The sequence below is a fragment of the Girardinichthys multiradiatus genome, chromosome 24 (assembly GCF_021462225.1).
Source record: "Girardinichthys multiradiatus isolate DD_20200921_A chromosome 24, DD_fGirMul_XY1, whole genome shotgun sequence".
Classification (NCBI taxonomy): Eukaryota; Metazoa; Chordata; class Actinopteri; order Cyprinodontiformes; family Goodeidae; genus Girardinichthys; species Girardinichthys multiradiatus.
In genome coordinates this window covers 9869261-9883633 of record NC_061816.1, presented here as the reverse complement: position 1 = coordinate 9883633, position 14373 = coordinate 9869261, and the positions used below count along the sequence as shown (strand labels likewise).

Sequence of the window (14373 nt, the reverse complement as noted above, 5' to 3'; positions counted from 1 at the left end):
TTTGAGAGAACAGAGCAGAGACACAAAGAGAACAAAGAAGCACTGATCCAGGAGTACTTTCTATGGGAAGGAAAAGTAAATGTTAATGGATGTAGCTCCTTTAGTCGTTTCATCTAGAAAGAAAGAACAGATAAACTCTGAGCCAGTTTTCAAAATTAGAGTCTGAAAGAGAGCACATAGAGTTAGTCACAGTAGAAGCTCAGTTAATTGGCATGTCTAGGAGAGAGAAAGGGTTAAACACTAAAAGACAGGGCCATGTGGATCATCGGTAGAGGGTGAGCATTAAGTTGTTGCCAGCAGAAGCTTGGACGATGCCCCTCTCCAGAAAGGTGTCACAGGTAGACACAGAGTCAGGCCAGGTGTAGCTTCTAGGAAGAGAAAAGAGAGAACAAGGTTAAAAGCTGAAATAACAGCAAATAATGCAAAATTGGAGAGTAGTGTGAGAATGTAGCGAAGAGGGTGAAAGTGGTCATTATGTCCTCCAGCAGCCTAAGCCTATAGCAGCATAACTACAGAGATAGCTCAGGATAACCTAAGCCACTCTAACTATAAGCTTTATCAAAAAGGAAAGTTTTAAGCCTAGCCTGAAAAGTAGACAGTTTGTCCATCTAGAGCCCAATGATGGCCATTGTTATACTAAAAACCACAACGATTGGGATACTTCTCTCTGTCAGACTGATTATAACCATTGGAAAGGAGAGGGGGTCATACAGGTAGCAGAAATGGAGGGTGTGTTTGCACCTCAACCATAACTGAGCCGCTTTAGGCTAAACCTGACTCCCCCTTACTCCAACCAACAGGGAGGGAAGAAGACGGAGGTAAAAAAATAAGGAAGATAGCTCAGGATAAACTAAGCCACTCTAACTATAAGCTTTATCAAAAAGGAAAGTTTTAAGCCTAACCTTAAAAGTAGACAGGGTGTCTGCCTCACGGACTAAAGCTGGGAGCTGGTTCCACAGGAGAGGAGCCTGATAACTAAAGGATCTGCCTCCCATTCTACTTCTAGAGACTCTAGGAACCACCAGTAAACCTGCAGTCTGAGAACGAAGTGCTATGTTAGGAACATATGGACCAATCAGATCTCTTATGTATGATGGAGCTAGATCATTAAGGGCTTTATATGTGAGAAGAAGAATTTTAAATTATATTCTGGACTTAACAGGGAGCCATTGAAAGGAAGCTAAAATAGGAGAAATATGATCTCTCTTTTTAATTTTCATCAAAACTCTTGCTGCAGCATTTTGAATCAGCTGAAGGCTTTTAGCTGCATTTTGTGGACATCCTGATAGTAAAGAATTACAATAGTCCAGCCTTGAAATAACAAATGCATGGACTAGTTTTTCAGCATCACTGCTGGATAGGATATTTCTAATTTTGGCGATGTTCTGGAGATGAAAGAAGGAAATCCTAGAAACCTGCTTAATATGGGATTTAAATGACATGTCCTGGTCAAAAGTAACACCAAGGTTTTTTACTTTATTATCGGAGGTCAATTTAATGTCATCCAGATTAAGTGATTGACTAAGCAGTTTCTTTTTTAAAGACTCCGGTCCAAAGACGACAACTTCTATCTTGTCTGAATTTAGAAGCAGAAAATTTAAAGTCATCCAAGTTTTTATGTCTTCAAGACATGCTTGTAGTCTATCTAACTGGTTGGGCTCATTGGAAGTCATAGATAAGTAAAGCTGAGTATCATCAGCGTAACAGTGAAAATGTATTCTATCTTGCCTGATAATTTTACCTATTGGAAGCATATATATAGTAAAGAGAATTGGCCCAAGTACTGAACCCTGTGGTACTCCACAATTAAACCTGGAGTTTAAAGATGATTTATCATTTACATGAACAAACTGGAACAGCCTAGCACTGTTCCCCTGATCCCTACAGCGTATTCCAGCCTTTTTAAGAGAATATTGTGATCGACTGTATCAAATGCAGCACTGAGCTCTAAGAGGACAAGTAGACACAAGTCCATTATCTGAGGCCATAAGAATATCATTAGTGACTTTCAGCAGAGCTGTTTCAGTGCTATGATGAGCTCTGAATGCTGACTGAAACTCTTCAAACAGGTCATTGCTGTGTAAATGCTCACACATTTGATTAGCAACTATTTTCTCAACAATTTTAGATAAGAATGGAAGATTGGATATAGGTCTGTAATTTTTTAAGTCATCTCGATCAAGTGAAGGTTTCTTAAGTAAAGGTTTAATTACAGCTAACTTAAAAGCCTGTGGTACATATCCATTTACTAAAGATAGATTAATCATATCTAAAATGGGGCTGGTAATCAGAGGGAACACTTCCTTAAATAATTTGGTTGGGATTGGGTCTAACATACAAGATGAAGGTTTAGATTAAGCTAATATTTCCGATAACTCAAGAAGCTTCACAGGATCAAAACAGTCAAAACACAGATCAGGTTCTACAGTTATTTCCAATGTTGTCTCACTTGCTGAGGATGAAGTAATCATCTTCGGGAGTATTTAAAAGATTTTCTTTTTAATAGAATCAATTTTATTTAAGAAGAATCCCATAAGGTCATGACTGCTAAGAGCTAAGGGAATGGATGGCTCAACAGAGCTATGACTGTGTAAATTTAGCAACTGTACTAAAGAGAAACCTAGGATTATTCTTGTTCTCTTCTATTAATGATGAGAAATAAGCTGTTCTAGCTTGGCGAAGTGTCTTTTTGTACAACAGTAGGCTGTTTTTCCTGATTAAGTAGGAATCTTCTAGGTATGTAGAGCGCCATTTTCTCTCCAATTTTCTAACATTGTGCTTTAAAGTACGCAGCTCTGAATTAAACCAGGGAGCCAGCCTCCTTTGAATAATTACCTTCTTTTCAAGGGGGCTGCATTGTCTAATGCACCACGCAATGATGAAGTAACACTATGAACAAAAGAATCAATTTGTGAAGGGGAAGAAACAAAATTATTGCCCTCCACTGTGTTTTTCTGTGATAATGAGGAGATTAAAAGTGGAACAGATTCTTTAAAGGTTGTTACAGCATCGCCTGATAATGATCTACTATAATGAAATTTTCTTTCAGGTGTGGAGTACTTGGTTAAATTAAACTCAAAGGTTATTAAGAAATGGTCAGACAGGACAGGGTTATGAGAGAATATTGTTATGTCTTTACACTCAATGCCATATGTCAGCACAAGGTCCAGAGAATGAAGACAAAGGTGGGTAGGTTTGTTAATGTTTTGAGCAAAGCCAATTGAGTCTAAGATAGCGTTAATGGTTATATTTAGGCTATCACTTTCAGTGTCAACATGAATGTTAAAATCCCCCACTATAATAACCTTATCTGTATTTAAAACAAAATCAGATAAAAGGTCTGAAAACTGATCTAAAAATTGAGAATAAAGGCCTGGTGGACGGTACAAAACAAGAAACAGAAGTGGTTTTAGTGCTTTGCAATTTGGATGAGAAAAACTAAAGATTAAATATTCAAAAGAGTTGTAGCTATTGATTGGTCTGGAACTAATCAATAAATCGGACTGAAAGATGGTTCCTGATGAAAAGGCTTTGTTTACTTTGGAGAACAATTTGCAGACTGGTTTGAGATGATAGTAAGGCAACCAAGGTGTGCAGAATACCATCTCTGAATGCACAGCACATTTTACTTTGGGTTACAGCAGGTGAAGACCAGATTTATTTTTCACTAAACATATTTTCTTAGTTATTTCAAAACAACAAAATATATTTGTCACCTGAAAACTAAGGATATTGTAGTTTATTACATACCTTTTTACTAATATGCAAATAAAAAGTTTAGCTCTCAACATAGAACCTTGAATTATTCCACATTTAATGTCTTAGAGCTCTGATACTTCATCATTAAACAGTTTTCTTGATTGTATTACTGAATATAAAATTAAATACAACTTAGGAAACAGCATGAACACTGCTCTTTGGTTTCTTTTTGAGCTTCTGAGGTACCAACCAAACAGATGGCATTGATTTTATATCTTTATTTTAACTTACGTACAGTGTAAATATAAATTGTGAGTAATTTAAATATGGCATATAAACAAATCCAGGTATGGAAGAATACTTGCACTTGTATTGGAAAGAGAAATTTTTGGTTCGGGCATTCATAGCATATTCATCAGGACAACTGGACACAGATGAGTACAATAAGGACAAATTTACAAGCAGACCAGGTGATATAAGACGAGATGTAACATGCATGGACAGGTGCTTCCAAAATAATACAGGAAATGAAGCAAATGCAATGAATACAGTGAACAAATGCTCCAAAATGCAAACAATGTCAAGTAAATTCTTTAATGAGATGTGTATAGTTGCAATAAGTTTACTTTTAAATTTAGTTTAGCTTATTTTTATAGCACAAATTCACAACAAATGTGATCTCAAAGCATTTTCATAGACAAACAGATCTAAACCATATGAACCCAGCTCAGCCCTGTGACTGGCCGGATGTTAAGAGAACAAGAAGAAGACTCAAAAAACAGAATGAGTGGTCCTGGAGTACTTTTAAGAGAAAGAAAAATGGCACCAAGACCTTCATAAATGATTCTACTCGTTAAAGAGCTAAGCCCTGAAGAACTAGACCTGGGTTACTTTCTATAGGAAAGAAAAATAAAGAGTTTCTATGGGAAAGCAAAGGACAGAGAGAGAGAAAAGGAGTGTACAGAGGTAATGGCTGCCAGGAAGGAGTCACAGTTAAGGAAAGCTGCGCTGAGCCTAGAAAACTTTCGGTGTAAAGAGAAAAAAACAAGTATACACAAAGAATACACAAAGCATGTACCTTCTTTCACTGTAATGTATAGATATTGGACAACAATAAAAAAAAAAGCTGAGGACCTAAAGATAACATGGCAGCAAAATGTAAGTATTTCATGTATTTGTAGGATTTATGTCCTGCAAGTGTGGTCCACTGAGGCATCACTATGACAGTCCACACCTACAGTCAACATATACAAAATGCCTTCAAAATACGCTAAAAGGAATGACAACCGTAACTCTAAAGTCTCTCTGCTTTAATTGTTTTTTTTTTGTCCCAAAAGCAATATAAAAACAAACATCTGAGACTTGTTAAACTCTACTTAAATGCAGTGAAATGTAAAATGCCAACCTATTGTAATTAGTGTTCACAAGCAGTGGAGTTTGGATTTATCCACTCAGGCGTCTCCTGGCAGCTAAAATGGAGAGCGTTTAAAGGTCTTTTAATGAGCTGCTGGAAAAGACTGACCTGATAAAGTATGCCCCGAAACCAACACATAAAAAATGCCATGAAACCACTGCATTATGAATGGACATGGAGGTGGGGAGGGGGGGGGGGGGGGGGGGGGGTGGGGTGATGCTGTGTCACCTAGCTAATATGCACCATGTGGAGATAGACAGTGCAGGAATGGAGCACACAATAAAGCCCATCTGCTGAAATTATTTCCTCCATATGTGCTTGCAGGAGGAGATTGAGACCCAGAAGCAGCAGCATGATGCCAGAGTGATGGCCATCAGAACAGAGGAGAAACAGAAGATCGACAAGATGGCAGATGACTTGGATGAGAAATGGAGAGATGCACTGCGGTGAGGAAGAAATGAATCCAATCTCTTCTCCCTGTCGGCGTGTCAGTCTCAGCTGTCTTATTTCGATTTTTCTATTTGTTTTCTAATTCATGTCCATCACTCCTCACCCTCCTGTTATGGTTACCCTTATTATCAGAGTGAGACAGCTTTTTTGCCCAAGTGCTCATGGAAACTAATGAGATGGAATAAAAATGAACTCTTAATTTGACAAAATAATATGATATGTGCAAGAAGGAGAATACACACAAACAGAATACTAATATAGACACATTTCGGGAGATTACAGCTTCGCTGAAAACTTCATTCATTTCAGCAATTCAGTAGAAACTGTGAAACTAATAAATACGTCTGGTTAAGTGACGTGTTTATTCCTGAAAAAACAGAATTTTATATAATATAAATTTTAGACAAGACCAATAATACAGAAATGTTGTGTGATTTCCTACACAATCATGGTTAATACTCCTGACATGACAGTTGTCCAGCATACAGTCACTGACTCCCTCCACAAAGTGGATAAGTGAAAATTTTCGTGGTACAGAAACTGGCTGTTAAGACTGCTGTATCCAAGCACATTAATGGAAAGTTGAGTGGAAGAAAAAATTGTGGCAGCAACATTTGCACAAACAAACAGGATAAGCGCACCTGGGAGCGGATTGTGAAGCAAAATTACAATTTTCAGAGAAAGTTCATTTTGGGGTTCCAAAAGATAGAAGCCTTAATCATCTAAATGAACTTGAAATATGTCATTCTGTGTATAATGATTCTATATAAAATGTGTGCCGGCCCTTCTCCAGGGAGGAAGTGCGTTTGTTGAAGGAGGAGCTAAGCGAGGAGTATGAAGCTGACAAACAGGCAGCTCTCACTCAGCTTTCCCAGCAGAAGGAGCTGGAGCTGATGGCTGCAAGAGAGGGCTGGCAGAGGAAAGTGGAAGACCTGCTGGAACAGGTAAAACATTATCAAGCTAAACTCACCACACAGGTGATCATATGACTAATTAGATGTAATGAACTCTGCAGCATGCCTGCATGGTTGTGATGCTTACTCTTCTGCATGTTCTGCAAGAGAAAAGAAAAATTTGTTCCATGGTGATTCAAACTTAGGTCTATTTTCTCTCTTTGTTACATTTTTGCCTCTAAATTTCTGAAAAACTTCTTTCAAAATGGGCAAAGATAAATATGTCACAACTTCCAAATCAACCTGCTGGAACTTAAAAGAAAAAAACATTTTGCTAAGTAGAAAATGTCCTTACAGGAACCTACAAAAGTGAAACAAGTGAAAAAGCATAAACTCCTAATGGGATGTTTTTCATTTTGAAACATCATCAGTTTCCTTTTTTAAGCAGGACACTAATGGGACATAACAAAAAAACGTATATCCCAAGTTGCAAACAAGCAGGTGGAATGTAAATCTGAATCATAAATGAAAAAGCCATAAGTTTGAAACTGACTGCAGAACAGAGACTTTTCACTGAAATGGTTTGCAATACGTTATTCTGCACTAAATAAGGTACACAAGCATAAACAAGCAAACAATGAAGCCAGAGCATCACACAAAGACCACTTTAGGCATGCAGACATGCAGGGAAATCCTACAATCCCTATGTTATGGAAAAACGTCAGCTCTATAAATTAAAAACAAAGCTGGTAAAATGTTGCAAATTATCTCTCGAGGTTTTAATGTTGGCCTTTTTAGAAGACTTCACTGTGTAGCGACGAGGTGCATTCAGCTGCTTGTATCCACTGTTACCGTGTCTCATTTACAACTAATTGGTTCACTAATATGAATAATATTCATATCATATGATGTAAAACCTAAAATGGCATGAAAACCCTGCCGTTTTCCACTGCAGAGTGCACTTCTACTGATAATATAGAGATACTTCATACATTTTCATGCATTTCTGTCAAAAACCTTTTTCTACTTCAGTGTTTTATTGTAAATAACAGCACCCTCCACAATTACTGGCATTCCTAGTAAAGCTGTTTAAAAAAAAACTTAATTAAATCCATGATTTATTGGAGTAGTATAATCTAACAAAGAAAACAAAGTCCAACATTTCATTTAAGTACGTTTATTCAAGGTGGAAAATCTAGTTTTAAGTGCCGCTCACTCTAGCATGGTTCCCAGGGACTGTTGAAGAGAAACAGGCCCCCAGCATCACAGGTCCTCCACTGTACTTAACAGAGAGGATAAGGTGCTTTTCCATACAACCATTCCTCGTTCTATACCAGACCCGCCAGGTATGTTTGTCAAACATCTTAATTTAAGTTCCAGTGGAGTTTGGAAAACTCCACCTGTTTACGTTTGTGGAGACCTAGTAAACACAAGATGGCTGGTTTTTATCTCCCTTACCATCTGACTGTAGTCATTGGTGCCATGAGAGGAGGGTTTAATTTTTTGTAGCAATTAGCAAACTTTTGGAAATTAACACATTTGTCTTCCTTGTGTGGCTGGTTCTCTTGTTTTTCCCATTTTGAAGAGTGGCAAAGGGGAAATGGGCCTCTGTGACATCATATTTATACTTAATGAAAAGAACAAAGATACTTGATGCTTGATTTAAAAAGGTGGAATATAAATGATAAAAAATGCTTCAGTTAGATTTAATTCACATAACTCATTAGGGATGTAAATAAATGTACTTAAATTATTATTTTCTATATTTTCAGATTTTGTTTCTACAGTGAAAAATATATTCTTTTGTTATTTATTATAAGGCGCATCTGCAATAAGCCGGAGGCTGCTGTAAATAGAAAACTAAACTTGGACCAGATGAGAATGGAAGGACCGATGTCTTAATCTTTTCTTTGGTTTTTGTCAGAATAAAACAATGACCTTTGACCCTTCTTACGCTTTGTGTGCCTCTGTGAGTGACAGCTCCACTTGATATTAAAGTCTGTTGACAGCCTGAGGCGAAAATGGTCTGTCAGAGGAGAAATACATGTAACCAATCTCACATTCACAAGGTTCCCTTTGTGTCAGTGACTTTATGAGCTAGATGGCAAAACCTCCTCACCAGTTTTACAATTTACATTTAGAAAGTCCCAAAGCAGCAATACATTACTTATAAAAATGAAGGATTTAATTTCACTCGGCTTGTTTTCTCAGTTTTCTTGTTCTTTACTAACAGCGATGTATAAAAGCTTGTTTTTAATTAGTTTTCCCTAAGCAACATGTTTTTAGCCCTGTGACCACATGCATATGTATGGTACACATTAGCTTTTTATACAAATGCTGAAGAAGACCTGAAGTGAGTGTGTGTGTTTGAAACTGATAGTGCATTCGTTTTCTTATATCCCTGCAGCTACCGTTTCCTGTTTTATTTGAAATTGAAATTAGTAGAGGCACAAATGCCTGAGGTGTTCAGGTCATTTCAGAGCCAGAACTATTTCACCTCTCTTCCTAGACTCATGTCACTCTTCCTGGTAAGCACGCTGCCTCTGGGTAATTCAAAGCTCCACTGAGTCATAACGGAAACTTCAAAGATGCACGCCTGGATTTCACCAGAATCCTGCTGGGCCCCAGACAAACATTTTCTGTCAAGTTTGAGCCAAATAACAACATTTTCAGCTTGGCAACTTTTCAGACGCAGCGAAAGAGCGTACGAGTCTTTGAGGACATATTCACAACTGATTTATTTTGCAGAAAGCCACAAAAGAGATTGCTTTCGTTTAGATTCTGGAAATTTCTGTAAATTGAGGATCATATCTTAGGACATGGATAATTTGCAAAACAAAGCTTTTCCTTTGCATTTGTCCCTCTCAATCTATGTGTTTTTGATAAAAAAAAACATTTTTTTAACTTCTTAAAGTCCTGTTTTTGGTATCTGTGTGTTATTCACTTATTGAGGTTTTCTGTAAATTTGGATGTCATTGCCGACTTCACACATGCCTAGTGTTGCTTTTTGCATTCAGCATTTGTTGTAGAAAGTGGTAAGTAAATTAGTCAACACATTTTAGTCATTAGTCAAATTAGTCATTTCAAAAATTAAAAACATACACTTAGATTTGTTTGTCCTGTCTGAAGGATATCAATGCTACCCTCCTAATGCTCTCCTGGGAGGCGAGCAGCACCTGCCACATCTTTTGAATCCAAACCAGCAGGAAGACTTGCTAAGAAATAAGTGTGACTCCTTCTTTATTACTAAAAAGCAGCAGGTATACTAGCGGTAGTACTACAGTATACTACAATAGTTTCTGACATACTCAGACCAACCATCATGAGATGTTAAAACCCCATTAAATCTCATTTCTTCCTCGTTCTGATGCTCAGTTTGACCTTCAGGAAGTCTTCTTCACCTACATGCATAAATCATTGTGTTGCTGCCTCTGGGATGAGACCCCCAAAGATTGGGTGATAACCTGAAGAAATGGACTCTGATTATCTACAATATATTGCCACATTTGTTGGTTTTGTCAACTATACTGCTACACACAAGAACGAAGGTAAAAATCTGATTTAACTCTGTTAATTTGCCGTTTTCTATGCTTTTGAGCACATTACGTGCATATTTGATTATTTTTAAGTGGAAATTTTCTCAGGTTGAGAATGTGGTCAGGGAGGGAAGGACCGGGATGTCATCCACTGATGAATTATTAACAGTCAAAATAGGACGTTACCACCTTACCCATTAATTTTAAAGCTAAAATAACACCTGATCTGCTTTTAGCAGCACCATTAATCCTTGTTATCATTTAAAGTTTATTCTATTATTTATTATTATTATTATTGTTTTTTTTATATGAGATTCAACTTTTCTTCAGACTTAGATGGACCTCTGAAGGTTTCATCTAAACATCCTCAATCAAAAAAATCCAGAGTGATGTTCAGACGTTATCCATACAAGAAGGGCTTGGACATTTTGGAGATCCGGATAAATTTGTTTTGACTAGATCTACAGTGCAGCAGGGACATTTTGAAGTGACCTGGCAGTTCTTGCAGGTAAAAGGTCAAATCTAAGAAAACCGGACCATTGTGTATTTGGTCATTACTGGGTTCTCATCTGCTTTGATGAGCTCCTTTTAATCTGTAATAAATATGTATCCATCCCATGTGTGGAACAATGTTGGTGGATTCATAACAGGGAAATTGAAATTATAGAATCAAAAACAACTCCATTTCCTTGCACTTTGGAAAGAGATTTGTCTAAACCGATGACTGCAGGATATTTTCTCTCTCTGCTAACAGACTAAAAAACTGATTTCAAACTTAAAGTGGCAACCTTTATAACATCACTAGAGCAAAAACCTAATTAGGAATGTATCTAATTTGTTAACATCTCTACTACTTGATTATGTTGAGTCATAGGACAGACTTCTGCCCTTAAACTTGGTTGTGCTGAAAATAAACATCAAATAGTGTCACAGGCCACATAGATAAAGAGCTTACATTCAAAGTGTATCTGTGTGAGGGTGTGGGTATGTTTTGTGTCTTCAAAGTGCTTTTGTGAGTTTCCTTTTTTGGGTTTGTTTCTATTTTTTCTTTAGACACTGGATGTGACTAGTTCTTTTCCCAATTTGATTATTCTTAGTTAGTCTTCCCTGTTATCTGACCCAACGCACAATCATGTCATTTAAAAAAGAAACTCATCTCTTTTATCTGTGAGTCCAGAACAAAAGGTGTTTTTTTTTTGTTTACAGATATATTTTTAGCAAGTTGATTGTGGATCTTTACTCTATGGCTTGCAAACATAAGTATGAACTACTGCTTTAGAAATAGACAATTGTCATTGACAGACCTTGCTTGCCGTGAAATAGTTCCGAAAAAACTCACAATCTTGGCCCAAATCTGGTCTTTCCATCGTAGCTAACACAAAAACATCGATTTGACCTTTCACCTTGCCGAACGGCTTTCCTCCTGCTTTTTAAAATGTCATTGCCGGACTTTATAGAATTAATAATAACAACCTCTTATCTAGGAAGATGCCACCTGTGCAATAGTCCAATTGTAAAATCAACCCACTACTAAATATTACACAGTCACAAAGTGGTTGATTTTGTAAAATCATAAAGTGGGGTCAGTGGACTCTGAGGTGCATAGGGCACAAAGTTCACCAATTCCAAGCTCCAAATTTAATGTGGCCTTCAGATTAGCATTCAGAGATTATTGGAATGGGCTTCCATAGTAGCTGGTTCCACGCCCTAAATTGCCTGATGCAATATGAAGTGTCAGATGCAGTGGTGTAAAGTGGGTCATCACAGCTCCAGACATGTTCACTGGAGTGGTGAATCAAGCCTCTCTGTTTGGGAATCTAATGGACACGTCTGAGTTTGGCAGTTACCAGAAGATCTGCCCTTGCCTGATTGCATTGCAGTAAGTGTGGAGTTTGGTGCAGGGGATATTATGGTGTGGAGCTGCTTTTCAGGAGTTGGGCTCAGTCCCTTAGTTCCCAGTGAAAGGAACTCTTAGCTTACCATGAGATTTTGAGCAATTTCCTGCTCCCAACTTTGTGGGAAGTTGTAGTTTGGAGATCTTCCTCTTCCAGCATGACTGCACACCATTGTACAAAGCAAGGTCCAAAATGACTTGGATGCCCTTACCAACCCACAGCTTCTCAAAATACCCCCGGCTTTTATTTACAACACTGCAGCCACTGCACCATTATCCTCCTTTGGAGCTTGCATGTTGTCTGCCTTCCTTGCATTTACAGGCGGACATCAGCCCAGATGGAAGGGTCTGAATTTTTCTCCAAGCATGCTAAATGTCTCGATCTGGTCTGGGTTTTAGTACCAGGGAAATGTTCCCACTGGAAGATTGTATCACGCCATAAAGGTCTGTGGATTGCAAGACCTAAAAAGACCCTCAGGGATAGTTTAGCAAAGCATTTATAATGGCTGGAAGTATTTGAAAGTATAAGTTTTTCCCCATATTTAATTTTTCTGAACATGTTCTCTAATGTTGGACTCTTCATGAGCTCTAACCCACTAATTCCTTTTTGTGTTTACAACTCGGATGCTGCAAAGCTACTAAAGATCTGGTTGAACACCCACGTTATGTTTGCGATCTGTGTAGCAGCTTCTGCGCTGCGTTCTGTTTGGTTGTCAGTCAGAAATTAGATGCTTCGGCTCGATGCTGAGTTGATGAAATGTGTCATCCAATCCGTTGTGTTGACGGTTGTTGATACACAAAGCTGCAATCTTGCTTTCATGCTTCTATTCATGCACGGATCAAACAAGAAGAAATTCATAAATGAATATAAGATCTACTGTTAGATTTTGCTTTTAGAGAGCCAGGCTTCATTCATTAAGTTCATTTTAAATCCTAATGTAAATAATACTCATGTACACTCAAACATTAATTAAACGTCAAGAGAGAAATGCTTGTCTTGTAGCTTTCTTGGCTGCTCTAATAAAACCATACAGAGAAATTGTACAATGCATTTGCAGACTGGGTATAAATATTGTATCATGTGTGCTGGATGCAGGTATTAGCACAGTGATCTTAACTGTACTGTCTTAGTTACAGCTCTGCAGAAACACCAGCAGAACTGCAGGCTCAGAGAGTCCTTTAAGGCTAAAATAACCCTGAGCCATATTGATTCCTTTCACTATTTCATTGTTTCAGGAGTTAATTGGCCATGCTTTCATGTCAGGGATTATTTGAGGATATTCCATGGGAGACAACATGATAAGCTGCACCGATGAAGAATTTTATTTGCATCATTGACATAAATAAAACTCATTCGTTTTGGGCTTTGATGCAACCATCATTCTTATTTTGGGGTGGCTGTATGTCACACCTTCACTGATTTTTAAAAGCTGGAGTTTGATGTGCAAGTTTTATTTTGTCGTGAATCTTCTCTGACCTACACCAGGTCAAAATCATTCACACGCTCAGCAAATATTTACTTCAATGTCCCTCAGGAAGCTGTCTGTCTTGGTGCTGTTGCCTTGTAGCTAGAATGTTATTTTCTATAGAGTTTGCATGTGTTCCCCTCATATTGATTGTTTCTCTCCAGCTTCCTTTTAGAGTCTAAAAATGTGCATTTAAAATGGAAGAAAGGATAAAAGCAGGGTATCCATGCAGTCTAGAAAACTATGAATTCAAATTTATTTTCTGGGAAATCTTCCAGAAAAGGAAATACAAGTATGGAAAAATAAATATATGTGTTTTCAGGCTTTATTCCCCTGTCTTAATTCTTGTATTAATTTTGTGTTATTCCTTCCTTCCTTAGTCCTTCCTTCCTTCCTTCCTTCCTTCCTTCGTCTTGTCCTTTCTGCTTTCATAGCGTAGTTCTTCCTTGTGTCATGCATTTTGTTCTTCATTTCCTGCATCCTCCTTTCCTTCCTTTTTTATCATAGTTTTTAATTGTTTTTACTCATATATCTCAGTTTCATCTAGGTATAACCACGGCTGGGACTCCTCTGTCAGTATTTGATGATAATAAGCTGCTGTCTCGGCTGCGCATGTTTAAGTATGACAAGGAGTTATTTGGTGAACATGAAAGTCTTCAAGTGTTGTAAGCTTGGCTGGATGTGCCATGCTTATCTATAATGACATATTTTTCATTAAGATATTTTAATTACAAGAGTCTAACCCCAGGCTGCAGCTTGTGTGTGTAGGTGTTTGTGCTCTAGAGTGTGTTTAATTATAAACCGGAGGCTCGGAGGTTGCTTATCCTCTCTCGTCCAACTGCTTTGCTGCGAGTTTGAAGGACTCTCTGCAACAGACGACAAGGTGAACAGGTCTTCTGATGAAGCTCACAAACCTCATCCCAGCCTGGAACTTCTCATCCTCTCATTTTAAATCCATCTTACCTTACAGCCTCTGCGCTTGTACTTCTACACCAATAAATCCTGCCAGGGATTTAACATC

General features: G+C 37.8%; 1 protein-coding gene across 6 annotated transcripts in view; it reads left to right on the top strand.

The window, feature by feature from the left end:
* The window catches only part of LOC124861382 (protein FAM184A-like), a 71331-nt gene that overhangs the window by 32368 nt on the left and 24590 nt on the right, over positions 1–14373 (top strand). For all 6 annotated transcript variants that reach the window (XM_047355082.1, XM_047355078.1, XM_047355080.1 and 3 more), the window contains 2 exons: positions 5438–5559; positions 6357–6507. In XM_047355082.1, the coding sequence (XP_047211038.1) occupies positions 5438–5559; positions 6357–6507 (273 nt within the window). The remainder of the gene's footprint in view (positions 1–5437; positions 5560–6356; positions 6508–14373) is intronic.